Raw genomic sequence first — 27,037 nt, 5'->3', positions numbered from 1 at the left:
AAAAATTCAGCATAATCTCTCACTAGCCAGCTTGTGGTACTCCCACTAAACGGAAAGATGTACGTAAATACTTGAGGTGTTCTACAAAATAAAATATACCGTCCCTGATTTTTGTCAAATTTATTTCCGGAGAATGTTCTTTTCGGGTGATCAATCATCTCACCCGGCATTCTGTTTAACCCCATGAAACTTGTGAGCTACCAACACTGTCTTGTTAACTAAATACAATTAGAAAATAAACTATTTACACATTAATATACTACAAAAACCATGAAAAAACATGATTTAAGGTCTACTTCCAGGGCGTAACACCGTTTAAAGTTTTGAGTCACTTTTAATCAAAACCAGTGTTGCCACTAAGACTTTAACAATGTCCCAAGATTCATTTGCGAAAAATCCCAAGATACTAATAATAACATATATTCTATATACGCTTGCCTATACCTGAAACTCAGGACTGAAATTCGAAGATCTCAGAGAACATCTCAAGGGGTGGCCGCCTGATCAACACTACTTCCCAGTGCATTAAAAACTGCTAGCTGTTCACGGTCTGATGTAATTTGATAACTTTAGAAACGTGCACGGATCACCGAAGAATCTAAAGGTAGGCTCTTTTAGAGGGATTTCCAATTTGAAAAAAAGATTTTAAAATGTTCGACCACAAGTAATAAAGTAAATCTACTGAAAGAATTTATACGGAATTATCTAATTCGTTCTACTATTTCTGTCAAGTATTACTCAATTATACTGAAAACTGCACAGTTCATCATGTAAATCTTATATTAGTAATTTTGCACGATAAAAATCTTCAGCCCTTTAAGGACAACCTTATAGGAATACTATGCATCCAAACCTAGCATAAGCTATTGTCAAACAGAAACAAAAATATTGTGACCGAGCTCAACGCCATCTTATATATTACTTTCACATTTTTCTTTGTTTACTGGAATATTATTTGCTTAATGAGCAAACAGCGAAAGAAAGTGACAATTTTAGCAGCATAAACATAAAAATAAACCAAACCATAAGGTTTATCCCGACTTGAGTTTAAGAGTCCAATGCCATCTAAAATCTTTGAAAACCCTTTTTTTTTTGAAAGGACGTTATTCTAATTTCAAGTAAGAATATCACTAGCTTACCTGAAACAGTTTTACCAGGAGAAACATTGGAGACACCAGGCTTATTCTTTTTCTGTTCAAGACTAAGCAGCTGCAAAATAAATTGTGATTCAATTATCCCTTTCTTGTTTTGCAACATTGCTTATATTCACCTCCTGCCAACAAGCCCTTAGGGGGTTTTCTTAGCAGGTGCAGCAGAAATGTACTGTATTTTTTTTCAAATACAATTATTTATCTTAATTATCTATCAATAACCTTGCTTAAGTGAAATATGAAATACCCCAGAATTCCCCAACAGAAAAAGGTCAATTTGAAAAACTATCTGTATATATGCACATAAAACAACAAATCAAAACATATAGATTTTCTTTATAAAAGGTAATTCAAGAGTTGTGACACTTTGGAAGACCAAAAACAAGTTCAATTTTTGACATTTATTCATTTTAGGGTGGGGGGGAGGGTAGTCACCGTAGCACCAGCAGTGGAAGGGCGATAAAGAACCCAAGATCCTCTAACTGAAAAATACTTCAATTTGAAAGACTATCTTTATCTATGAACATATATAAACATATCTATGAACATATCTATGAACGTATATAAACAAACTAAAACATATAGGTTGTTTGTATACAAGGTGAATCAAGAGTTGTAACACTTTAGAATAGTAAAGTTTAAATTTCAACATTTATTCCTTTTTAGGGTTGCTTTCCCCACCCTGGAAGCTGCAGCGGAGGGGGTTTAAAGAACCCAAGATATGCCCCACTGTTTTTACTTGGGCACACTAACTACAATTTTATTGTATGCTCCTCAAGCTGCTTGGTTTTTCAACATTTTATTGATTCAATATTTCGCCGATTAGAGGAGTTTCTGTTGCTGATCCCTTGGTGGATGTTGTTGATCCAAAACAGGCAATATGGGTTTTGGACCTAAACTATGGGTTACCTAAGCGGCCACCCCCATGGGAAAGTTGGACGATTTTATGGATATTAGTTCATTTTTAAAATTTAGTTTAGTAATTTTCAAGAAGTTGAAGAAAAAAAAAATGTTTTTAAAGAACACGTTGCCTGCAACTACATATTAATGTAACTTTATTTCATTCAATTTTCCATTTTTCATTTCATGCTTGTAGTGCATTTTCTAAAAAAAATACTTAATGCATATAAAATACGCCTATATTTGACTAGTCTTATATCAAATGGTTAAAGATAATTTCTCCTTACTTTAAATTGTATTATCGACAAAAGGACAATCAAATTATTTTTACATAATAAAAATATTTGTAAAAGTGTAAACAGTCTGGATTATTTTGATAAAGACGTGGATCCTTTTAGCATATTAATTATAAATATGTTACAATTTACTCAGGTGCACTTTAAGGAATCGAACTCGAGAATCGTATTACAGAAAACACAAAGAAATAAATATAAAGACGACAAATGGGTCTATGGCCAGTAAGTGAAAACGAAGAAAAAAAAAAATGATTATGGGTTTCGGTCCGATAAAAATGGGTCGAGTTTCGGACATGCGGATCACATGACCAATGTATCTCCACTTCATGTATTTGATCACTGGTTACCAGTGGCTGAGATGTCTTCTGTCGTATAGTAGCGTTTGTTACTTTTTGGGACCAGTGGATATTTAGAATACGTATTAAGCACATGTTTTTGAACGCTAGGAGTTTATATTCAAGTATTTGATCTATGTGCCAAGTTTCAGAACCATAGCAAAGCGTTGAGAGGACGTTGCTGTTGAACAGCCTCAGCTTGAGTCGGAAAGAGTACTTCTGGCTGTGCCAAATTTGAGACAGTTTCCTGAAAGATGTATTAGCCTGGCCGATTCTTAAATTGACTTCTCGCTGACACAATCCTGAATTGTGGATGGATACGATCCCGTATCTAACAAGGCGTCTTCAGCGTAGAAAAAAAAAATTAAAGCTAAAAAATATATGTATAACAAAAATAGACTAACCTAGAACATATAATATACAATTACTTAGCATTTACAATTTGAAGCTACCTTCATGAAACCACCTCACAAAAGTAACTGGATTACACATTTTAAAATAGCAAATGATGCTACTTAAATAGATCATTTGCTATTTTAAAATGTGTAATCCAGTTACTTTTGTGAGGTGGTTTCATGAAGGTAGCTTCAAATTGTAAATGTTAAGTAATCGTATATTATATATTTTAGGTTAGTCTATTTAGTTATATATATATTTTTTAGTTTTAGTTTTTTTTTCTACGCTGAAGACGCCTTTTTAGATACGGGTGAAATAATCGTTTTTTTCTTCGTTTTCGTTTACTGGCCATAGACTCGTTTGTCGTCTTTATATTTAGTTCTTTGTGTTTTCTGTCATGGCTGGCCCGTTCGGCTTTAGATCTTTATTCGAGAATCGTATTAGGATAGGGACCATGAGGTGGGATCAGAATTGGGGAATTTAATATCGTCAATTTATCAGGCAATTTTAATAGAAAACGGGAGCGGTACCCTAAAAGCCTCATGAGCAGTAAAATTTTATACTCAACTACCTCAACATATTATTTACTTCACTTTTTTACCGCTTTACGGACGTTCGTTTACGAAGGTTTGCTCTATTCAATTCAATTCAATTCAAACTTTTTATTTCCTCCGAATACGAAGAGTAAAAAAGAAATAAATAAAAATAATAACCGCTAATCAACAGGACATAAAATTGTTTTAAACTATATAACAACAAATACGCAAAGGCCTTCAATCAAAATTACCACACAAATTAACACTTCATTCAATAGATAAAAAACTAACACTTCACAAATTAAGACTTCATTCAAAAATTAAATAAAATAAAATAATTTATGCTTTGTGCGCAGCTCTATATAAATTATGAGAAAAAACATTTAATTTGGATAAAAAATTCTTTTGCTTTTTCTCCAAAACATCAACAGGGTTTTATATTTTATATGCATTCATTAAAAAAGTATTTGATTCAGATTTAGAAAAGCGGCAAAGGAACTTAGAAAAGCGGCAAAATTAAAAAAATGTGGTTTTTACATGCGCAATATTACTAATTCTAAAAAACGGGAGAAGCGACGAAAAAACTAAAATTTGAGGCAAAGCGACTGTATTATATACCCGAGCCAGTGATTTCCGAGAAAGAAGATCGCGAAGACAAATTACTGCCCGGAAACTAGACGCTATTCTACTTTTAACTGCTTTAGAAATAAAAGCACGGCATAGAACTAAAGTTGGTCCATAAGGCACACCAAGATATAAAAAAGATTCCATAGGTTTTAAAATACTATCATAAATACGGACAGAAATTTCTGAATTAACGAGATCATTAGCCTTAGGACCAAGAATTAAAAACTGATACTTTTCAGGGCTAAAACGAAGTCCATGCTCACTAAAAACATTTGCTAAAAAATCTACATTTTGTTGAAGTGACTTAAGCGATCGACTCAAAAGTATTAAATCATCTGCGTAATCAATCCACGACAGAACATAACCTTTACCATAAATAACAGTCAACCGAATTTGATCAAATAGCCCCGAAACAGTAATATTGAAAATCAAAGGAGAAATAATGCTTCCTTGTCTCAGCCCCCTACATAACTTAACATTATAATCACTAAACTGATTCTTCCACTTAATACGAATACGAGAGGAGCCATACCACTTTTTAAAACCAAAACTACTGGTAGTGGGAAATTATTCTTCAGAAGCGCAGTCATAGCCCAAGAATGGATAATTGAATCATACGCCGCCGCAAAATCTAACGCAAGTGTATAAACTCTATCCCATTGCTTACAAAATGATATTATTCTTGAAAGGAGGGTATGAGCAACATCCATGCTTAGATCCTTACGGAACTCAGTTTGATTCAGGCCTTGGTTACAAGACTCCAAATACTTTAATAGAACTAACTAAAAAGCTTTGCTAATTCGACACGAAACAGTAATAGGCCTTTAATCAGAACATCAATTCTTATTCCCTCCTTTTATGAAAGTGGTGAAGTGGTAGCATGAGAAAAGCTAGTTGGAAGAACTCCAGAAGAAATAATGGTTGTAAAAAGAGTAGCGAGGAGAAGGATTGCTTTGGGGGATGCCCATTTTATATGGTTTGAATGTATACCATCATGATCAAAAGAATGCTTAATTTTTAGAGCTTTAATTGCTACCGTTACATCATCAACAGAAACAGATATTTTACTATTTGGGCGGGGCTTTGAAATTTCTTCCGATAATAAAGAGTCAAGCCGTGATTCAACTGCCGCATCACCGGATGAAAAAACTTGAATATAATGAGTTATCCAATCGTCTAGTTTCAGAGAACTATTAGAATCTGGTGAACAATTGTTATTACGACGTCTAGAATTAACCAAACTCCAAAGCTCATTCTTATCACTAGTAATCCTTGAACCAATTTCATCTTTTATCATTTCATTATGCAAAGGCAACTCAGCCCGAAAAACGCGTTTAGTTAATTTCATACCATCATAAAATGGTCCAGATCGCGGTTTTACCGCGCAATTCCAAAGGTAACAAGCTTGAGATGCATTCTTTTGGCTTTGCTTTAAAATCGGGTTAAGGTTCCAACCTAACACGAGATCCACGACGGAAAGAATCAGTTCTAAATGCTTTATTAGCCCCGACTTTTAAACAATGAACAAATTCAAGGTAAAATAGATCAATATAAATTTGATCAACATCCTTAGAATAATTTACAATTATTTTAGCTAAAAGTGCATCTGATTCTTCATGATATTTGCACATTTTTTCCCGATCCCAGATCATTTTATTTACAATTTGACTAGAACGATGGATAATTTTAAAAGATGGAATTTTAATATTTAAATGAAAAGAAAGGTAAAAATGGTCACTAATAGGCATATCCAACCCAACATGAACAGGCTGTGGTAATAACGCTGCATTTGAGACCAGCACATGGTCTAGATTAGAGCAAGAACCAGAATTATGGACATACGTAAAATCCGAATCTTTTGAAACTATAGTAAAAACCGAAAACAAAGATAAAAGAGCGGAGGAGCGGACATGAGAGATAGCAATGTTGCAGTTAAAATCCCCGCAAATAAGCCAATGGAAATCTGATGGAACTTTCGCCACACATCGCGATAATTCTAAACATGCAAAATTGAAATCAAAATCCGAATCAACAGTATGATAATTTGTTGGTAAATAGCACGAAAAAACAATAATCCCTGGGATTTGAACAGCAACAAAATAACGATTAACGGCAAACACTGAAACTAGAATATTCTCTCGAATAAAAATGAAAACACCTCAAGATGGACATCCACCAGTAGGTGTAGCTGAAGATATAAAACACTTAAACTGCTGCGACAGGCTCGAAAGAAGACTAGTAGAGTGGTCCAGAAGATGATGCTCTTGCAGACACAAAATATCCAGATGGCGCAGTATAGACTGTAATACGTGTTGTTTATCACCAAAACCATTCAGATTCAGAGATATAATCTTTGCACTAATCATTTCTTATTCTTTGTAACTTTTTCGATTTACTGTTTGCAGCGAAAGCTAAATCCAGTATGCTCATGAGATCCACAAATGGAAGCAACAAGGTTCATTCTGGCAAGGGTTGTTCCTAGAATGAGAGTGTCCACTACCAAGGCACTTGAGACAACGTTCCACGCTAGAGCAGCCTGACGATATATGCTCTAGCGATCCGCATTTATAGCACATTCGCGGTAAAAACTTATAATCAGTAAGCCAGAAATGTTCGTAGCCAATGTGAATCCCATGACGCAAATAATGAGACTTGGCCGTCACCGAACGGAAGTATACATGATATGATTTCGAAACACCGATGCGCTGTATCTCTTCGATACCATGGTTAGAAGCACACACACTCTCTGGGTTGATCGGGAAGTCCACTCGTGATAATAAACCGACAGTTCTCGATTTGCGAACCTCAGTTTTACCGACCTTTTCATTCAAACAGGCTTTCAAGTTTTCGGCGTTTTTTTTCGTATGAATGAACCATTTCGATTGCTAGGATCCTGATTCATTAGAAAGAGAAATCTGCACTATACCATCAGCTCCATCCAAAGATTTAAGAAAAGCTTTACGCTTTAAGGGATCATCATAATCTTGTGGTGGTGAATCTACTACAAGACCCACTGTTTCTGACTCGCTATTCAGCGGAGGCCAGGATTTATCATTGAGTTTTTCTTTATTTATACAGCTCAAAACCTCGCTCTGTACTGCGTCACAACACTCTTTCATCAAAGCAGGAGTCTCTGCTACCTTACTTGTAACGTAATCAAGTTTATCAATTATGCTAAAAAGATGCCGGTCCCAGGTTTGAATGGCACGGCTAAAGTGAACATTTTGATCCGTATCTATCGCAGGTATCGCATCACTTGCAGTCATAACGAATTTCACATTTGGCAAGCGAGGGGTTGCATCTTCAGAAATAAAGATGTCTAAAATATCCTGTGACAGGCAAAATATCCTATGCTCCTATAATGGATGTGGTGCTTACTAGTTACTTAATAGTTGCTTACTAATTACTAGAACCCCTTACTAGTTACTTAGCGTCTTTAATTCTTCTGTTTTAGTTTACCTGGGTAACACTATACTGCATGCAGCAAGAAGTAGTTTATAATTCCAAGAAGTAGATTGACGAAGTAGAAGAAGTAGAAGTAATATTTTCAGGTTCGTAAATTTTATGTGGATTTTTAAATAAATGAAATTTTACATCACCATAAACAAGGATATTCTTCTGATGAAATATTAACATAGAGATTTCGTTTTTATTTTTATTTTTGGTCACTATTGACACAGATCATTATTTACTTAGTTCATTATCTGGAACTGTTGGACAAAGAATCTTTAAATTTTTTCCAAGCTAACCTGGAACTGCACTACATGTGGGACAAGTAATTTTGACTCCTAGAAGAGACATAGGTTGTGCAACTCGAAAGGCGTTATGTTACACAACATGAATCTTTATAGTAGAGCAGAAAAACCTAAAATAAACACGATTTTTTTTCTGTTATTAAGGATTAGTTGCTTCTACAAGGTAGGTTATACTTAAGTATCCAAGATAGGGCAGACTATTTGATATCAAATTTCACTTCCAACTAATTTGGTGAAGGAGAAAAGTAAAAAAGTAGGAAGAAACGAATTAGCATAGTGTTTAAATCAATAGAATGAGCTGTAAATCTAAGTTTTACAGAATATGTCACGTAACACCTTTAGAATTATCGACAACTTAGAATTATAGCCATCAGCATGTCAAAGTGACAAAGATTTGGTCATATTTAATTTCTTTCTTATTTTGTCCAAGAATTTCAGCCTTTGACCTCTTATTACAAGTAGGGCAGCCACGGTTTTGTCCAGGGCAGGGGGTAAGTTGCCAAAAAAAAAACTTTAGAAAACACACCGAAAAATTTGTATATGCATTTTTGTAACTTTTCTTTTTACTAGTTGGACACAAATTTCGAAACACCCCCCTCCCCCTCTGGATACGGCCTTGAAGGTAGAATATCTTTTCTTCTTGTCTTAGGGCTCGGGTTTTGAGATATCGCAGAGCAGCTAGTATAGCCCCTCTATGTTCTCCAGAATAGTCTCCAAGGGTAGGGCTACAATTACAAATCGATCAACAGTAAAGCTGTTATTTAAAGCTGTAATTACGATAAAAAATTAAGTTCAAAAATAAGATAAGCGCGTCACTGGTTCAATCAATTAATTAGCAGTAGCTTTCAGGGTCCATATCTTAAACTGTTTTAACACTTGAAGGCAGTCATGCGTCTCAGCTTTTTTTTCATAGTTACCAAATGCCCAGATTGTCACCAAGACAAAATCTATTATGCCCTTAAAGAAGGCATTTGGTAGTAACGCAATTACCTTTGTGTAATGAACAGAGAAACCCTAAAACAATATTTGTCGTAGCCCTAAGCCGCCTGAAGATGCCAGTAAACATTCCTCTCAATCTGGACAAGCAAACATAAATTTCACATGGAAACACAAGAGTAAAAAAAAACGAAAACATATTTGTCTTGATATGTACTGAAATATAGTTTGGTGCTTCTAGTGGGTGGGTGGGGGGGGGGGAGGGATAAACCTCAATAATTTCAGCGGACATCCTTGGGTTTAGATTATGCTTGCAAGAAATCCAAGAAATTTTCCTACACTAGTCCACCAGCTCCTCACTACTCGAATGGAGAGTTTTTTAATCAATTTTGGAACTTTTATCAAACATTTACTGATCTTAGAAAGTGAATTTAAAAAAAAAAAATTCAGCAGCAGAAAGTGTATTTAACTAGACCATTTTGATTTAAATAGATAAACTTGCTGACTAACTTATTTTCCAATTAACGTTGGGTTTTGACAAAACATAATTTTGGACGAACTAAAAGGATGATATTCATATTGTTGGTTCAGATCCGTAAATACACTAAGGCGGCTATGGGCCTAGGTAGTCTCAGCATCTATTTCAATATTATTCTATCCTTATGAAGTTAAAAATTTCAAAGAGCCCCCCGCCCCCCTCACAAAAATAAATTTGTACGTCAGTAAGCCAAATCAAGAGCAAGTCAAATTTTCTTCTAGTTTTATAGGGTTATGCACTCAACTCAATAATACCTGACATAAAAGCCAAACCTCTTTATCGATAGCTGCAAACTGCCAGCTCCATTTTGCATTGTAGAGGAACGGACGGTGATCGAACCTGTTGTCGTCAGGGCTATAGATTTCGGCGTGAAATGAAGGTGTTAACACCGTCATTTTGTGACGGTTTATGGCATAATATCGGAAAAAGTGCTTGACCTTACGTGCCACCTATAAATGAAGGGTTTATTTTTTTCCAATACTTTACTAATTAGACCTTAGACTTGTAAAGTTAAATAATTTAGAGTGGCCACACTAACCCACAGCCGATTTTTGTTTTACTATCTGTACCTTTGCAGCATTGGATTGCGCAGGAAAAGACACTTGAGAAAATGCTTACTTACTGCTGAGCGTCATACTAAGGCAAGAAACTAAATCCGAAAGAGCTTACCGAGCTAAACGAGCCACAGGCTGAGCACGAGCATTGTAGATAATGTTCAAATTTCTTAAAGTACAAAGTACACCAAAATAAAATAAAATTTGACCCATGGACCGATGTTAGGACTAATCACACCCAAAAACCGTGATTTTCTAAGATTTTTGTCTTTTGTTTACTTCAAAATTAGCAAGTTTTCAGGGATGCATTAAATTTCTCATTTATAGGCCACGGAGCCTTTGCGTAGATTGATGCTGTATATCTGTCCTACGTCGTTTTTTATTGAAATATATCATCCTATCTCGTCAATAACTCTTTTTTAAAAGAGGGCTATACCTTCTTAACTTGTTTTGTGCTACACATTTTTAGGCAAATCCTACAACCACAAATCATTTTTTCTTTCTTGACACACACTACTACCAAAAAGTATATAGTTGCTGCAATGAAAAGTCTTTATCATTAAAAAAGAATTCTCAATTTATCCAAATTCCTTAACAAAATAGATTAAAACAATAAATGTAATTAAAACATAATTAAAATAATCTATATATATATATATATATATATATATATATATATATATATATATATATATATATATATATATATATATATATATATATAATTTATATGAGAATATAAATTATATCGGTACTTATCAATTAGCTGGAACCCCCTCAAAAAGTGAAGTTTGGTTAATGCTAATGAAATAAAACAAAATAGGATGAAAATATAATACTTTAGAAACAAATTTCGCTTATATATTTGCACATTAGGGGGTGGGGGTAAAGCATGGCATATGCTAAATACGTAACCTAACCTAGGTACCTTTTTCCCCCCTAAAGCCCAAAAGACAAAAGTTTAAATATTGTAAACGCAGAGACAAATCACGGTTTGCAATCCAATCTTTTATTGAAAGAAACCCGTTTGACTAGTTTCTTAAGCATATTCCCTATAAAAATTATCGCGTCGGTTCCGCGTGGGTTCCAGCTAATTCACAAGTATCATATCTTATAAAATATACAAAATAAAATATACGTTTTTATACTATAAAACATAACATCAAAAACAATTAGAACAATTAAATTTATTTGCACTGTTCTTGGTACTTTTAACAGAATTGAACATAGTCTACATTTTGGTCTTGACCAAACAAAACTAGAATAATAAGACGAAAAGACAAACAACAGAAGAGGTCCCATTAAGCTTAAGTATCGTATGTGATTCATTTAAACATGGACTTTCTTGGGAGCTTGCAAAGATACGAGAAGATAAAAGAAAAGAATATACACAGAGAAGAAGAAGAATATTAATGAAAATGCCACTGAAATTGTAGATCAGTTTTATCATTTCACCTCTCTCCATTGCGAACAAAAAAGAGGGGCAAATTTGATTGAGTCTATGGGCATAAGTACAACAAAAAACTTATGAGTTCAATAAGAAGTATTGACGTCAAATTACATTGTATGGTATTTATAGTAATTTTGTTACAACTTTTTGATTGATCAAAGAACGACGCGAATAAGGGAGGGAGCACGTGCAAAGGCAGACCGGGTGAACTTTTCGTGAGTCGTTCTATCCGAATTTATTTAATGTCTATGTAAATGAAGAAAACCATAGACTATTACTAAAAAAGCCCCACCCCCTCCATTTGCGCTACAGGTCCTAAAATAATTATAAAATTTTAATGAATGGGCAAGTCTTTGTTGGATCGAATTTAAATTTTGAAAAGTGTAAGTGTCTTAAATACCTAAAATGTTGTTAAATAAGTAAGTTTTTGATCTTTTTAATGTGTCTGCAAATAATTTCGTGCGTGATGCGTGATATATATATATATATATACATATATACATATATATATATATATATATAATATATATATATACATATATATATACATATTTATTTCTATATATCTATATATTTATTTTTTAATGAGAGAAAGGATGAGATGGCTACGACTCGTTTTGCGGATGAAGGATGACAGATTGTCCTTGTCGGTCAACCATCTGGGACAAACGAAAAGCAGGTGGTCCTCGAATGGGGCGGGAGGATGTGGTAATAAAAGATTTAACGGAAATAGAAACTTCTTAGGAGAGTGTAAATAAGGAGGTTTAGAATAAATTGGGGCGGAGGAGAAGCGTGCGTAGCTGTGTTGCCCTCAGGCGGCTTGATGCTGAAATGAGTTTTTAAAAGTAGTAGTAGTATTGTTTTTTAGTTCCAGTTTTTACTTTTTTTTTATATATTTAATCATCTCTTCTAGTTGTTGCTTAACTTAATTCGATTTATTCGGAAACATGTCTGCAAAAATACAAAAAAGAACAGACTAATAGCCAGCAAAAAAATACAAAACAAACATTTGCAATAAGTAATCGACTAATATAAATAAATCGATCGACCAACGTTTTCTTTTATGTTTTTCACATAATTATCAAATTGCAATTTCAGGATCTGGCATGCAATATTAATTTATCGATTTTGAGTTGCGTGTCAATCGTGGTTTGTGGAACAAATATTTAGCAAAACAAAAAAAAACGTGGAGCAGATTTTTGCTTTATAAGTGTTAGCGAATAAATTCCACAAAGGCATAACATTCAGGATATATGCCAGCGCAAAAAACGGTGCAAAATTCTTGCAAGTTGAAAATTGTTAAAACGAGGTTTCTCAGCAACAGCTGAAATGTAGGAGGTAGCAGTTCAGCTACCATTTACGTTGTGTAGGAAAGGGTTTGTATATGTATTTTAAAGAACCTTCGTTTCCCACAGGCTATCTAAAGGTCACAAAATTACGTTCTCCCCGAGCATAAACTATTTTGAAATCCTCGCTAATAAGCTCTCAATAAAGATCTCTGAATAAAGTCAAAGTTATTTGTAACTGCAGACATATTAAAACTACTTATTCTGAATAAAAATATCATACTGAAAAAATTCAAATTGGTTCCAGAAAGCCCAAACTTGATTAATGCCTGATCTCACACAAAGAGTTCGGTTAACACGTTGATAGTAGAATTGTCGAAAAGACCATATAAAACAAACACATAAGTTGAATTTTAGAAGATATGTTTTGTATTGTAACTATAACAAATAGTTACAATACAAATTCAACTATAGCCAACGCTGAGCAGAGCTCATTGTATTAGCTTGATAAATACGTAAAAGAAGAACAACATAAAGTAGCTATCTTTAGACAAATGCAAGACAAGAGATGAAAACAAGCACTAAAAGACAAAAAAGGAAGAAAGGAAGAAGCCCCCACAACCCGACAAGGAATAATCCTCAAAACAAATTTTTTCACTGACGAACGATTTTTTGGACTACTTTCAGATAGATTAATTTTATTTGTAACACATGGGATGTCGTACCTTACCCAATTAAATTCAATTTATTTACAACCTGTCAAAACAAAAAAGGGCGCAGACTCGCAGAGCCTCTAAATGATAGAGTACAACATAAGGCAAAAAAGGAGAAAAGAGAAGAAAAATTGTACATTGAACAAAACAAGCAGTTTTTACAATCATAAGAACATAATAATAAGATCCATAGCATAACGAAATCATAAGACAAAACACATAAGACACAAATTATAAGATATCAGAATCATAACACAATCATAAGATCATATGAAGATCATATGAAAATCATAATGAAGATCTAGCCCTTTCTGATACGTTAAAGAGAATTTGGCCCTTTTTGATTTAAGTAGAGGAAGATGCAGCTTCCTGGAGCGAATATGGGCAAAAGAAACGGGGATCCCAGAAATAGCCTTATTACGGAAATAATTTGTTGGAGATTGTATTGAGATTAAAAGAGAGAAGGAAGGAAAAACTCACCTCTGATGCGGTTTCCGTGGATCCCCATGTTCTTAGAAGTCGTACAAACATGGAATAGGGACCGCAAGCATTTTCTTTTCTCAGGCGTCCCAGGTCACTTAGTTCTGCATAAGTTAGCCCCATATCTTGCTCATCTGTTTGAACCAACTATATGAAAAGTAAATTATCATTTAAATTGCCAATTAAAATAGATACATTAGAAAACAATCATTAACGTCGTTATAGTACAACCAAGAACAAAACTAAGTAATGATTTATTTTTCTGTGCCGCAATACACAACGACATATTCCACAATTAGCTTGTTTGTACTTCAATCTGTGTTTTTAAGCCCTCAAACATTACTGCAAAATTTTCTTATTAAGTCAACCCTTTTTCCAACGAAGGGTAGCCTTCAATTCAAAGAGACAAACCCAAGGCTAAAAAAAATATCAGCTAGATGGAGAAAAATTGAAATAGACATTCTGTCTTATGTGGTAGACCTGAAGAAAATTTATGATTAGTATAGTTTTAATGCAAATGAATTTTCTTGCAGAAAGGTTTGAATCACAAACAATAACACTTTTATGGCACAATTTCAGAATGTTTCCGGGAGGGAAGGAGAGGAGGGGGGCACAGATGGAATCCAAAATTTTCTGATTAACAAATTTCAAATCTAAGAGTCTCATTTTTGAAAAAACTGCTTAAAGAACTGCTTAAAAACTGCTTAAAGCCGCCTGAGGGCAACGTCACTGTGTGCGCATCCCTCGCCCTAATTGGTTCAAAGCTTCACTCTTTATCCTTCTCCATGAAGTTCCAATTTCTTTTAAGTCTTTTCTTAGTACACAGCTTTGACTGTTACAAATGAAGTTGTGTGAAAGGTTAATGTTAGTTGCTCAACAAACTGCTACACTGGAGAAGAGATTGTCAAAAGCCTTAGGTGAATCTTTGCAAAATGCAAACCAACGAAGTTTACTCTACACATCAATTCTAACCTGATCTTATTTCTCAACAGAAAAAAAAATCCCGCAAAGACAAATTTGATCGTTGTTTTGTATAAGAAGAAACTCAAAATCCCAAGAGAGCAGATTAACTATAATTTAATCGCCATGCTCTGTTAACCACGCACCCATAGCAACATTCCTGGGATGGAAGTAGTAATGTTTTCAGAATTTTTAGCAACAGGTCCATACAAAAAATTCCCAATACATTCCTTGCCCTTTGATTTTTTCATCTTACAGGTTAAAAATACATTCTCATAGTCGTAAAAGTCCTTGTGTTGATCACCTGGAAATAAATGGGAAAAAATTACAGAGCCGAAAGATACTCTAAATTTTTTTGGCGATTATTTTAAGAAAAATAACCAAACAAGTTTTTTTAAACTGAAAGTAAGAAAGTAAGGAGCAATATTAAAACTGAAAACAAATAGAAATTATTACGTATATAAAGGGGGTTGCCCGCTCCTACTACCTCGTTCTTTACGCTAAAGTTGTTAGTACTTTAAAAAAAAAGCGTCTTATTGTTGTAATTAAACGGCCCTTGTATTTCAGGAGACATTCTTAAAAAATCGGGACTAAATTCAAACTTTAGCGTAAAGAGCGAGGTGTTGAGGATGGGGGAAACTCTCTTTTTATTCGTAATAATTTCTGTTTGCGCCCCCCCCCTCGCCCCCTGGATCCGCCACAGGCCAGAACATAATTTGCACTTTACTGAAAAAAATATAAATGTTTTTACTAAATTACTAAATATCAGTATATGCATATCAAACTGACAATGCACAAATATTTGTATTTTTTCAGTAAAGTGCAAATTATGTTCTGGCCTTGGGAAGGCATAGGGGTTTTGAGCCCAACTTATGTTAATTTCTGATGATTGACTCGGTTATTTATTGTAATATCTGTTCGTTTTGTGTTTAATTTATTTATCGATACTGATTTGTGGTAGCTTCACGCTTCGTACATTATTTGATTTTATTTTTGCTCATTTTTGGTTTAATGGGGTTCTTTACTTTTCTTTCAAAAACTTATCTTGTGGAAAAAGTTTTTTTAATTAATTTCTGTTCGTTTAATATTGACATAGTCTTTTCAGGGAAAAAAATAATAATTTAAATCTTTTCGTTTTTTTAAGAATTTATAGTTTGGCCTGCTATTTGTATGCTGGAGAAAAATTTTCAGCAATTTTTAACAACATACACCCTCTTAAAAATCTGGACACAAACAGTAGTGTTTAATTTAGTTTCATACCTCCTCTAGTTGACCTGAAATGGAAAACTTGATACCATTCGCAGACAAATCTGTTTACTTTCTTTGATAGCTTGGATGCACTTACGCTATTTTGATTTGGTTAAATTTTGAGAGCAGAAGCAGCCCCAAAAGTTTAAACATAATACTTTCAGTCGTTCTTGGGATACTGCTGAGATGCCTTATTGGGAATTAGCATTAACACAGTGCATTTAATCATATGGCAACATTTAGTTTTTAAACATAAAGTCAAATGGGTTGGTTGGGGTTGTAGGGGGGTTAGTTTCCCTCCAATCACTTTCGAATTAAAGAGGGCATCATCCCTTTCTATTTTCAATCGAACGAGCCCTTTTCGAAGTTCCTAGGACAACCCCTTCGATACAAAGTGCCCTGGTCTAAACAACAAAAAAAAATAAAAATAATACATTATACCCACATCGATCTTTACTATAAAATGTCAAGCCATCCAATCACTTTCGACAATTAAAAAGGGCACTAGGCCTTTCGATTTTCAATCGAATGAGCCCTTTTTAATTTTCTACGACAACACTTCCCATAAACACCTTATATGCCCCCAGGGCATAAATTACAACTCTTACCCTAAGAGCTGTGAGGATGGTTGTTATCCTCTAAGACCTAATTTCCAGAACTTTCAACTACGTTAAACAAAATGGCTATCTAAAAATTTTGATTGGATATGTCTGGGAAAATGGTGGGCGTGAGAGGGGCGTTAGTCTTTCTCCAATTACTTTCAACTAATAAAAAAGGCACTAGCCCTTTCAATTTCCAATCAAATGAGCCCTTTTGAACATTCTACCACAACGCTTTCAATAAAAACCTTATATGCCCCCAGGGGATAACTTACAACCCTCGCCCTGAGGCCTGTGGGGGAGTTTCCTCCTCAAAAACATAATTTCTATGTGGAAATCAACTACACTGAACAAAATGGCTATGCCCATTTTGCCCCCAGGGCATAACGTATAACCCTTGCCCTGAAGACTGTGGGGGGAGTGTCCTGCTCAAATGTATATTTTTCTGAATTCTAATTGCGTGGAAAAAATGGCTATCTGAAAATTTTGATTGAACGTGTTTGGGGGACTGGTGGGCGTGAGAGGAGGGTTAGTTACCGTCCAATCACTTTTAAATATTAAAAAGGGCACTAGCCCTCTCAATTTCCAATTAAATGAGCCCCTTTTGAAGTTTTTACGACAACTCTATCATTAAAACCTTATATGCCCCCAGGTCATAACCTACAACCTTTGCCCTGGGGGGTTTGTCATCCTTAAATACATAATTTCCAGAACTTTCAACTACGTTGAACAAAATGGATATCTCTAAACTTTGATTGAATGTGTTTGGGGAAATGGTGGGCGTGAAAGGGGGATTAATTACTCTCCACTCACTTTCGACTATTAAAAAGGGCAATTTCAATTTCCAATCAAATGAGCCCCTTTTGAAATTTCTACAACAACTTTCTATATAAACTTTATATGCCCCCAGGTCATAACTTACAACCCTTGCACTGAGGGCTCTGATGGGGTTATCATCCTAAAAGACCTAATTTCCGGAACTTTTGACGGCGTTGAACAAAATGGATATCTCAAAATTTTGATTGGATGTGTTTGGGGAAATGGTGGGTGTGAGAGGGGGTTTAGTTGGCCTTCAATCACTTTCGACTATTAAAAGGGCACTATGCATTTCTATTATACACAGACTGGTCCATTTTTGCAGATTTTCAAACATATTGTCCTGTAAAAACCTTCCCTGATCCTCAGGGCGACCTACACCTTAGGGCATTGAGGGTTGTGGGGGGGGGATGGCCCTACAAACTTAATGAACTAATTTCCAAAACTTTCAACTGCAATGAATAGAATCGCTATCTAAAAATTTTGATTGGATGGGTTTGGGGAAGAGGGTGGTGCGAGAGGTGGGTTAGGTGCCCTCAAATCACTTTTAACTATTACAAAGGGCACTAGCCCTTTGATTTTCCAATCTAATGAGCCCTTTTTCAAGTTTCTACGACAAAGATTTCAATATAAACTTATATGCCCCCAGGGCATAACTTATAACCCTTGCCCTGAAGACTGGGGGGAGTGTCCTGGTCAAATGTATAGTTTCCTGAACTTTAAACTGCGTGGCTATCTAAAAAATTTGATTGGATATGTTTGGGGAAACGGTGGACATGGAAGGGGTGTTAGTTGCCTTCCAGTGACTTTCGACTATTAAAAAGGACATTACCCATTTCAATTTCCAATCGAATGAGCCCTTTTTGCAGTTTCTACGACGATGCGTTCAATAAGAACCTTATGTGCCCCCAGGGCATAACTAACAACCCTTGCCCTGAGGGCTGTGGGGGAGGGTCCTCCTCAAAAACGTAATTTCTTTCTGGAAATCCACAACTCTGAACAAAATGACTATCTAAAAATTTTGATTGGATGTGTTTGGGGAAAAGGTTGTTGAGAGAGGGGGGCTAGTTGCCCTCAAATCACTTTGGACTGTTAAAAAGGCACTAGACCTTTGAATTTCAGATCTAATGAGCCCTTTTTCAAGTTTATACGACGAAGATTGTAATAAAAGCTTATATGCCCCCAAGGCATACCTTATAACCCTTGCCCTGAAGATTGTGGGGGGAGTGTCCTGCTCAAAGGTATAATTTCCTGAATTTTAACTCCGTGGAAAAAATGGGTATCTCAAAATTTTGATTGGATGTGTTTGGGGAAATGGTGGGCGTGGAAGGGCTGTTATTTGCCTTCCAATTACTTTATTGACTATTAAAAAGGGCACTAGCCATTTCAATTTCTAATCGAATGAGCCTTTTTTTAAGTTTCTACGACAAAGCGTTCTATAAAAACTTTATATGCCCCCAGGGCATAATTTACAACCCTTGCTCTTATGGCTGTGAGAGGGTTGTCATCCTCAAAGACCTAATCTCCAGAACTTAAAACTACATTGAATAAAATGACTATCTCAAAATTTTGATTAGATGTGTTTGGGGAAAAGGTGGGCGTGAGAGGGGGGTTAGTTGCCCTCCAATCACTTTCGACTATTAAAAAGGGCACAAGCCCTTTAAATTTCCAATCGAATGAGCCTTTTTTGAAGTTTCTACGACAACGCCTTCTATAAAAACCTTATATGCTCTCAGGGGATAACTGACAACCCTTGCCCTGAAGGCTATGGGGGAGTGTCCACCTCTAAAAAATAATAACAATCTGGAAATCAACTACACTGAACAAAATGGCTATCTCAAAATTTTGATTGGATGTGTTTGGGGGAATGATGGGCGAGGGGGGGGGGGAGCGAGCTAGTTGCCCTCCAATCACTTTCGACTATTAAGAAGGGCACTAGCCCTTTGACTTTCCAATTGCATGAGCCTTTTTTAAAGTTTCTACGACAACGCCTTCTATAAAAACCTTAAATGCCCCCAGGGCATAACTTACAACCCTTGCCCTGAAGGCTGTGGGGGAGTGTTCTCCTCAAAAACATAATTTCTATATGGAAATCAACTACGCTGAACAAAATGGCTATCTCAAAACTTTGATTGGATGTGTTTCGGGAAACGGTGGGCGTGGATGGGGTGTTAGTTGCCTTCCAATCACTTTCGACCATTAAAAAGGGCATAAGCCACTCCAATTTCCAATTGAATGAGCGCTTTTCGAAGTTTCTGGGACAACTTCTTCGATACGAAGTGTCCTGCTCTAAAGGAAAAAAAAATGATATATATGTACATTATCCCAACATCATTCTTATATGCCCCCAGAGCATAACTTAAAACCCTTGCCCCGAGGGTGGTGGGGGAGTGTCCTCTTCAAAAACATATTTTCTATCTCGAAATCAACTAGGCTGAACAAAATGGCTATCTCAAATTTTTGATTGGAGGTGTTTGGGGGAATCATGGGCGTGGGGGGGGGGCTAGTTGCCCTCCAGTCACTTTCAACTATTAAAAAGGGCACTATCCACCCCAATTTCCAATCGAAGTTTCTACGACAACTCCTTCGATACGAAGTGCCTGTCGAAGAAAGAAGAAGAAGAAAAAAAAAAAAACACATTGTGGCCACATTCTTCTTTACTTAGGCAGCGCTAGCGCGCTGCCTATGATAGAGTCATCTCCCTGCTTTCGGTTTTTAGTAAGATTCTGGGAACAAACTACTGATAGACAATACCAAAGATATTTATTGGAATTTGCTACATTCTTCTAAGTATGCATTCATAAAAGGTAAAACAACTGAACTGACAATACATACACTTTTACTAAATAAAAGTTATTCATTAGGTGATGGTCAACATGCCTTGGCAATTTTTCTTGATGTCGCCAAGGCTAGACCAAATGTGGTTTGATTGTTTGAACATAGGTGTACACAAGGAATCGATTAGATCTGGGAGTCATTCACCCGTGCAGCCCCAGCCATTTAAACATTTGCCTCTCAATTACTTTAACTATCTGTCTTGTCTTTTCTCTGTCTACAATTAGCCATGTCTTGATACAACCATATGCAACCTACTGCAAAATATTTGATAACTTCAATTCAATTGAAGAATTAGAAATTTTTCAATTTTTTCATTCTAGAAATTAAAATTAATTTGTTTTCAATTTTTCAAAATTTAGATATTTTTGAACTTTGGAAATAAATAAAGATTTTTTAAATTAACCTAGAAGATATATTATGGGTTTCACTCAAACCAAATCCTACGTTTAATTAGCAATCAATCAATTTAGCATTTAATTGTAGCAAATCTAGTGCCTAATTATAGTCACTTTTCATGAACTAAATATCTTTATAATATGCAATACAAAATTTCCCCAACAAATAATTTGATAAACAATACTATTGAAGTCAAAAATGAAAAACCCCAGTCAAACATTAAATATCTGAATTTACAGGAAAAATAAAGCATCTTATTCTAAACAATATTTTCAAAAAGAAAGGTTCGTGAAGTAACAGGACTGAAAATATACTTAATTTTTCACGTAGGATCCCAGTATTCAAAATTTTTATGAGGATCACCTTTTTAAACGCTGTCGGCCCCGGTCAATTTTTTTTTTCAAATTTGGAACACCCTACACGCCAAAGAAAATAGAACTATATCATATCTCTTGGTAAAAAATCCGTCAAAGGATATACTTCCAGTTCAGTCGAAAATACAGAGCTTGTATTCGACACATATTAATACAAAGCATCCAATAACTTTCTGAACAGAAAAAAAAATTCTAGAATTTACCTGGCCGTCTTTGAGAGGTTCCAGTTCAGCAGTCGGAGGCGCTGCAACTATTTTCATTAGGTTTGGTAGATTAAACCTGAAAATGAAAAACTTGAACAAAACGACCGCGGCAGGACTCGAACCTGCAATCTTCGGATCCGAAGTCCGACGCCTTATCCATTAGGCCACGCGGCCTTATAATAATAGTTTTTGAAGTAATATGTATAAAAATCGCCATTTCAGCATTTCTTACTTTTCCTCTAGTGTTACAGGGGATTAAACCGCTGTCCCATGTTTGTTCTGGCATATTGTAACTCACAACTTGTATAATGAAAGTGATTAAGTTTTTGGTAAATTTTTCGTTATTCATATTATTGACTTACGAATAAAATGAACATACCATTCGATGCCTTTTTTATGCTGTTTCCAAATATAACAATGGTTTTTGTCGGAAACGAATTTTACCCCCCTCCCTATATATACCAATTCAGGGTATATATTTGCACATTAGGGGGTGGGGGTAAATTTTATTTCGATGGAAATGAGAGGTAAGTTTAAACTTTCCCCCCACCCCCCTAATGGGCCAATTTTACCTAAACGCTCTGGAATTTTCAAACAAATCGCTCAAGAAAGTTATTCTAAACAGGGACAAAAAGAGTAATATTGAACACATTTTGTTATACTAGATGGATGGAGCACTTAAAAGCGATCATTTTGTTTAAAGAGATGGTTATTATTATCTGTAAGGCTACGAGGGAAATTTAAGAACATCCTCATTCAGCTTCTGAATCTTCAAGCAAAGCTTATTCTTTACCATCTGCTACTGAGGGATGCAGTCTTGCTGGAGCTATGGTTACTGTCAGTAATTTTTTAGTCTGTCTCGCAATTTGTCCACATCTTTGCAATCACAAACTATAGATATCGTACATTTTCTGGGACTGAACTGGACTGGGACTGAACTGGGTCAACATGCTGAAATCAGCATTATAATGCCCTGATGAGCTCCTAAACAGAGTTATAGGGAATATTAAGCAACAGCATTAAAGGATCCTGAAGCGTATTACCGACTTTCTGTGTTTACCCCATTTATCAACTTCTCTGCATCAGCGAATCCTTGGTCAAAGAAAGTTGCTGGACTCACTAAAGTACCTACTTCCGCTGCACTGAATTTCGATTGCCGAAGAAAGAACCAAGGATATATCAGATATTCCGACTAATTTTTGGTATCTTGATGTAGACAACTATAGGGGAAGCTTGCAAGCTGAGTTAGCTCTGTGGACGTGAATGTGGATACTGTTAGGAAACATGGCACCAAGATATTTCCTACGTGCTTAAAAGAATGGGATAAGAACATTTTCCCCAGTCCACATCAATTTTTGAAGATAGGTGCAATGATTCCCGTCTCTACGCTACGTGGGAAGGTTCTTTTTCTACTGAGAAGAGTAAAATCTTATACAAGGAGTGCCTTAGGTCAGGGACGGCAAAGTGAATTGGCCTTATTATCCATACACAGGGATACTCCAGTGAATGCAGAAGACCGTTTTGGATAAACTAGCCCACAAAAGACGGCTTGATATTATTTCATAATTACATATTTACAGTGTTGTCTCAATAAAGAATGTCCCTTATATTCTAAAGACTTTATTTTTCCTTTTTAACCATTACTACCATCCCTCAGTCAATTTATCAATCCCCCTGGCAAAAAAGCAACATCAACGAAATCAAGAAGCGAAAAATTGCATGGAGAGTGTATAATTTCTGATATATATTTGCACATTAGAAGGGCGGAAAATTAAAGCAAAGCGCTTTTAGGAACGATATAAAAAGTGCTTTAGAATTTTTTAAGGTTGTTTCCAGAATTTTTTAATATTCCCTCCTAAGATCATGAGGAGGAGCAATTGTAAACTAGGACTCAAATTAGTTGCGTTTCTTAGATGCAGCCTACAGGAAATTGTCCCACCGATCCTTCATATTGCTTACAATTTAATCCCTCCAGCCCAAATTAAAATACATCGAATGCACTTCCCCTCTCTTTTTTTTTTAGCAAGAGTTACTTCTTACCAAGGTTTAGAGCCCAGGTGGCAAAGGGACCCAGAGCGAAGAACGGAATCATAGCCCCTCCCCCCTAGTAGCTCATAAATATACAAAAAGAGCACTAAGAATGAAATATTTATAAAAAATATGGTATTTTTCTGGCAATATTTATTTTGCAAGAAATTTGCCCCCTCTCCTAGAAAAAGGTCTGTGGATTTACGTTATAATAAGGCGTGTGCGCGAGACATCGGTTTTCAACATAATTCGACTATTTTTGTGCTTTCCAAAATTTAGCCCTCTTTTCAAAAAAAAAACAGACATTCTGGCGTAGGTAAACGCTGAAGGTTCATAAAACCTAGAGACGAGACTAAGGAATGAAGAGGAAAATGTAGTTCTGTTTATAAAGGTAAATTTAGGAAAGACAAATTGCCTAAAGGCTAATAATTTCCTAAGGGCTACAAATTGAGAGGGCATCTCAAGATGCCTAGAGACGAGACTAAGGAATGAAGAGGAAAATGTAGTTCTGTTTATAAAGGTAAATTTAGGAAAGACAAATTTCCTAAAGGCTAATAATTTCCTAAGGGCTACAAATTGAGAGGGCATCTCAAGATGCCTAGAGACGCGACTAAGGAATGAAGAGGAAAATGTAGTTCTGTTTATAAAGGTAAATTTAGGAAAGACAAATTTCCTAAAGGCTAATAATTTCCTAAGGGCTACAAATTGAGAGGGCATCTCAAGATGCCTAGAGACGAGACTAAGGAATGAAGAGGAAAATGTAGTTCTGTTTATAAAGGTAAATTTAGGAAAGACAAATTTCCTAAAGGCTAATAATTTCCTAAGGGCTACAAATTGAGAGGGCATCTCAATTTCAAAATTCAGGCATCAGAACGATGTCTGAGTTTTTTTCAGCCCCCCTGGGACAATGCTAGCTTTTGCCGTTTCCTCTCCACTGGGCTTCTAAAACTAATTTTACCGAAATGTCTTAAATTGTGTAAACTAAGACATGCTACACTCCAGGGAATTGCAAGCTCCTCGTTTGGTTTTGGCTGAACTCCAAAGCTACTAGCGAAACAGAAGGGTGTTTTTGAGTTAAACAGATGCAAATCTGGCGAACTACTCCAAGAGATTGCATCATCGGTTTTCGCCAATCTCCAAAGCTATTTGACAAAAAAACAAACGGGATTTTTAACAATTTAGGTACTAAAGTTATAAAAACAAACACTCTTTTATTGCTCTCATACAAACAAATGCAAAAAAATAATAGACCATAAACCCTTCCGAAATATGGAAACTACGCATGATATTAAATTTTTGACAATCTGGGTTTGACCAATTAAAAAAAAAGTTTCACAGAAAAACAAAGAGCCATATCAAAATGTAACACAATCAGAAATAGTCATACCATGACCCAAACTTGAAACGAACGTGAACTATTTATAAAATTATTTACGAACGTAAATATAACTAACATAACAGAAACAGCAACTGTGTATTTACCACTATTGATCGAATAAACAAATAATAAGTTATCACCAACTACAGCACGGCTATACCCCCACCCGCAACCAAGGATAGAGTAAAATCTTATACCAGGAGTCCCTCAGGTCAGTGACGGGAAGGTGGATTGGCCGTATTATATATAGAGTAATGTATGCGCAATAAGTAGGTAATGTGTGAAGATCTCTACACGAGAATTTTCGTTTTATGAAAATGTATTGGGAAGAATGCCAGGCTGCCACTATTGCTCGAATAAACAAATAATAAATTACCACCAATTACAGCACGGCTATACCCCATTTTAGAGCTAAAATCTTACAGCAAAAACTAAATTATCACCAATTACAGCACAGCTCTGCCCCCCCCCCTAAAGGCCCGAACGTCATTTACGCTTTACCTAACAATGTATGTATTTCGAACAAGTTGTTTTATTTGACCAAACCAAGGACGTAGAAAACATTAAAATTGAATAATCTAATATTCTGCTGTCTATGACAGCACAGAAGCAACTCGTCGGCTGGGAGGATGATTGTCGTATTAGGCATCTCCGGCCAAAATTGAGTTATGAATGCCATCTAGTGTAAAATTTTGCGTAGAATCTGAATCTGCTTTTTGTTTTGCTCTACTGGCGACCGTTCCTGAGTAAAAGACCAAAAACCATTTGTCGTATCGGACATTATCGCTGATAATCCGCTAGCGAAATTGTCGTATTGGAAAATTGTCGTATCTGGCTGTTTTGCCGTCACGCACTTCAGAGAAGAAGAAAATGGCGCGTCCAAGGAAAAACTTGGCGAGGGATTTTGAAGCAATTTTTGATGAATTTGGCAGGTAAAGTGTCGATTTCTTCTAGGCCTCAGCACCCTATAGTATAGTATAGAGTAGGGTCTCTGCACCCTATAGTACAGGGGGAGCTACACTGCACCTTTACCCAAGAGTATATCAAATAGGCTACCTGATTTGTTATGATTTTTTGTTCATATATAGTTTGATTTGGAAACAGCATTGAATTAGGAATATGGTTCTATTCCTAGATAACAGAATTGTCTTGTCTATTTACGCACATTATTGTACCACTGCACCATCTCATAATGCGATTTGCTAATTTGCAGAACTCAAAGGAAGTATCAAATTTTCTTGAACAAGTAGGCTAGCCTAGGCTATTTGATTAGGCTGAATATTTTAGCCATATGGATTGCTGAATGTTTTGAATGCATTGATAGTTAATAGTAGAGTCTAATGACAAATACACAATTTAGTTTAAGCATAGCCTAGGCTAATTCTAGAAAATACTGCCCAATCTTAAACACATGATCCTATATGCATTGTAGGATACAAAACCACTCAAACATAAATAGATTCAATCACAGACATGTTCTGTAAAGAAAAAATAGGCTACTAGGGTTTGCTAACTTTTCTTTAAGCTTAATTTTCAGTATAAAAAAGTTTCTGAGATCAAATTGAGCTAATCCCAACAAGGTAATCTAAATCTATACATATGCAAGACTAAGAGCTTGCTTGGAAATATAGGCTCTATTTGAATCAAATTATGCTCGGTTGCTTGTCCAAAGTTAGTGATTATCCAAACACCAGGGGTGCTTGGATAATATACCCAGTTCTTCATCAGCAGCTGATGTGTATTACCAAATAAAGCTAGTTTAAAGAAAAATCAAACTGTTTTGTTAAGCCTAAAGGTGTATCTGGCTTTGTGGGGGAATAGACAAGGAAATAGAAAATCTAATGGTATATTTCCTTTTTTTCTTTATCTGATTTCTCCCCTTTAATAAATATTAGAGCTAAAAATATGTTTTGCTATTACTAGGCCTAGACTAGTCTATCCTTACAAAGCCTATCTTTAGTCTACTGAAAATTTCATTTTCCTGACCTGCAGTTCTTCACTGAGCCCATCGCTGGAGTAACCACTATAATTTTTTTTTCTTTTACAGCTCTGACGAAGACCTTGAGAATTCTGACGAAGATTCGGAATATGCACCGAGTATTGCTGAGTGCTCATCAGCAAATGAACCGAGCATCATTTCTTACAAAGACGAGTCAAGCTTTGCTGATGCAGGTGAAAGAGTTCTTTCCGATTCCCCGTTGCCCTTGGTTTATGTTTCGACTGATTATGGACAAGCTAATCGGA

The 27,037-nt window shown here is 35.6% G+C and overlaps 1 protein-coding gene and 1 non-coding gene across 4 annotated transcripts in view; both read right to left on the bottom strand.

Annotated features, from left to right (window-relative positions):
* The window catches only part of Nadsyn (NAD synthetase), a 149,984-nt gene that overhangs the window by 24,219 nt on the left and 98,728 nt on the right, over positions 1 to 27,037 (bottom strand). For all 3 annotated transcript variants that reach the window (XM_089089881.1, XM_089089883.1, XM_089089882.1), the window contains exons 12-15: positions 21,388 to 21,463; positions 13,954 to 14,100; positions 9,743 to 9,919; positions 1,140 to 1,209 (exon numbers count right to left, since the gene is read on the bottom strand). In XM_089089881.1, the coding sequence (XP_088946007.1) occupies positions 1,140 to 1,209; positions 9,743 to 9,919; positions 13,954 to 14,100; positions 21,388 to 21,463 (470 nt within the window). The remainder of the gene's footprint in view (positions 1 to 1,139; positions 1,210 to 9,742; positions 9,920 to 13,953; positions 14,101 to 21,387; positions 21,464 to 27,037) is intronic.
* On the bottom strand, positions 21,489 to 21,561 carry TRNAR-UCG (transfer RNA arginine (anticodon UCG)). The gene has a single exon. It is a non-coding gene; the product is annotated as a tRNA-Arg (tRNA).

This window comes from Artemia sp. Qi Xiang Cuo, chromosome 5 (assembly GCF_049724085.1).
Source record: "Artemia sp. Qi Xiang Cuo chromosome 5, ASM4972408v1, whole genome shotgun sequence".
NCBI lineage: Eukaryota > Metazoa > Arthropoda > Branchiopoda > Anostraca > Artemiidae > Artemia > Artemia sp. Qi Xiang Cuo.
This window is presented reverse-complemented; position numbering and strand designations above follow the sequence as displayed.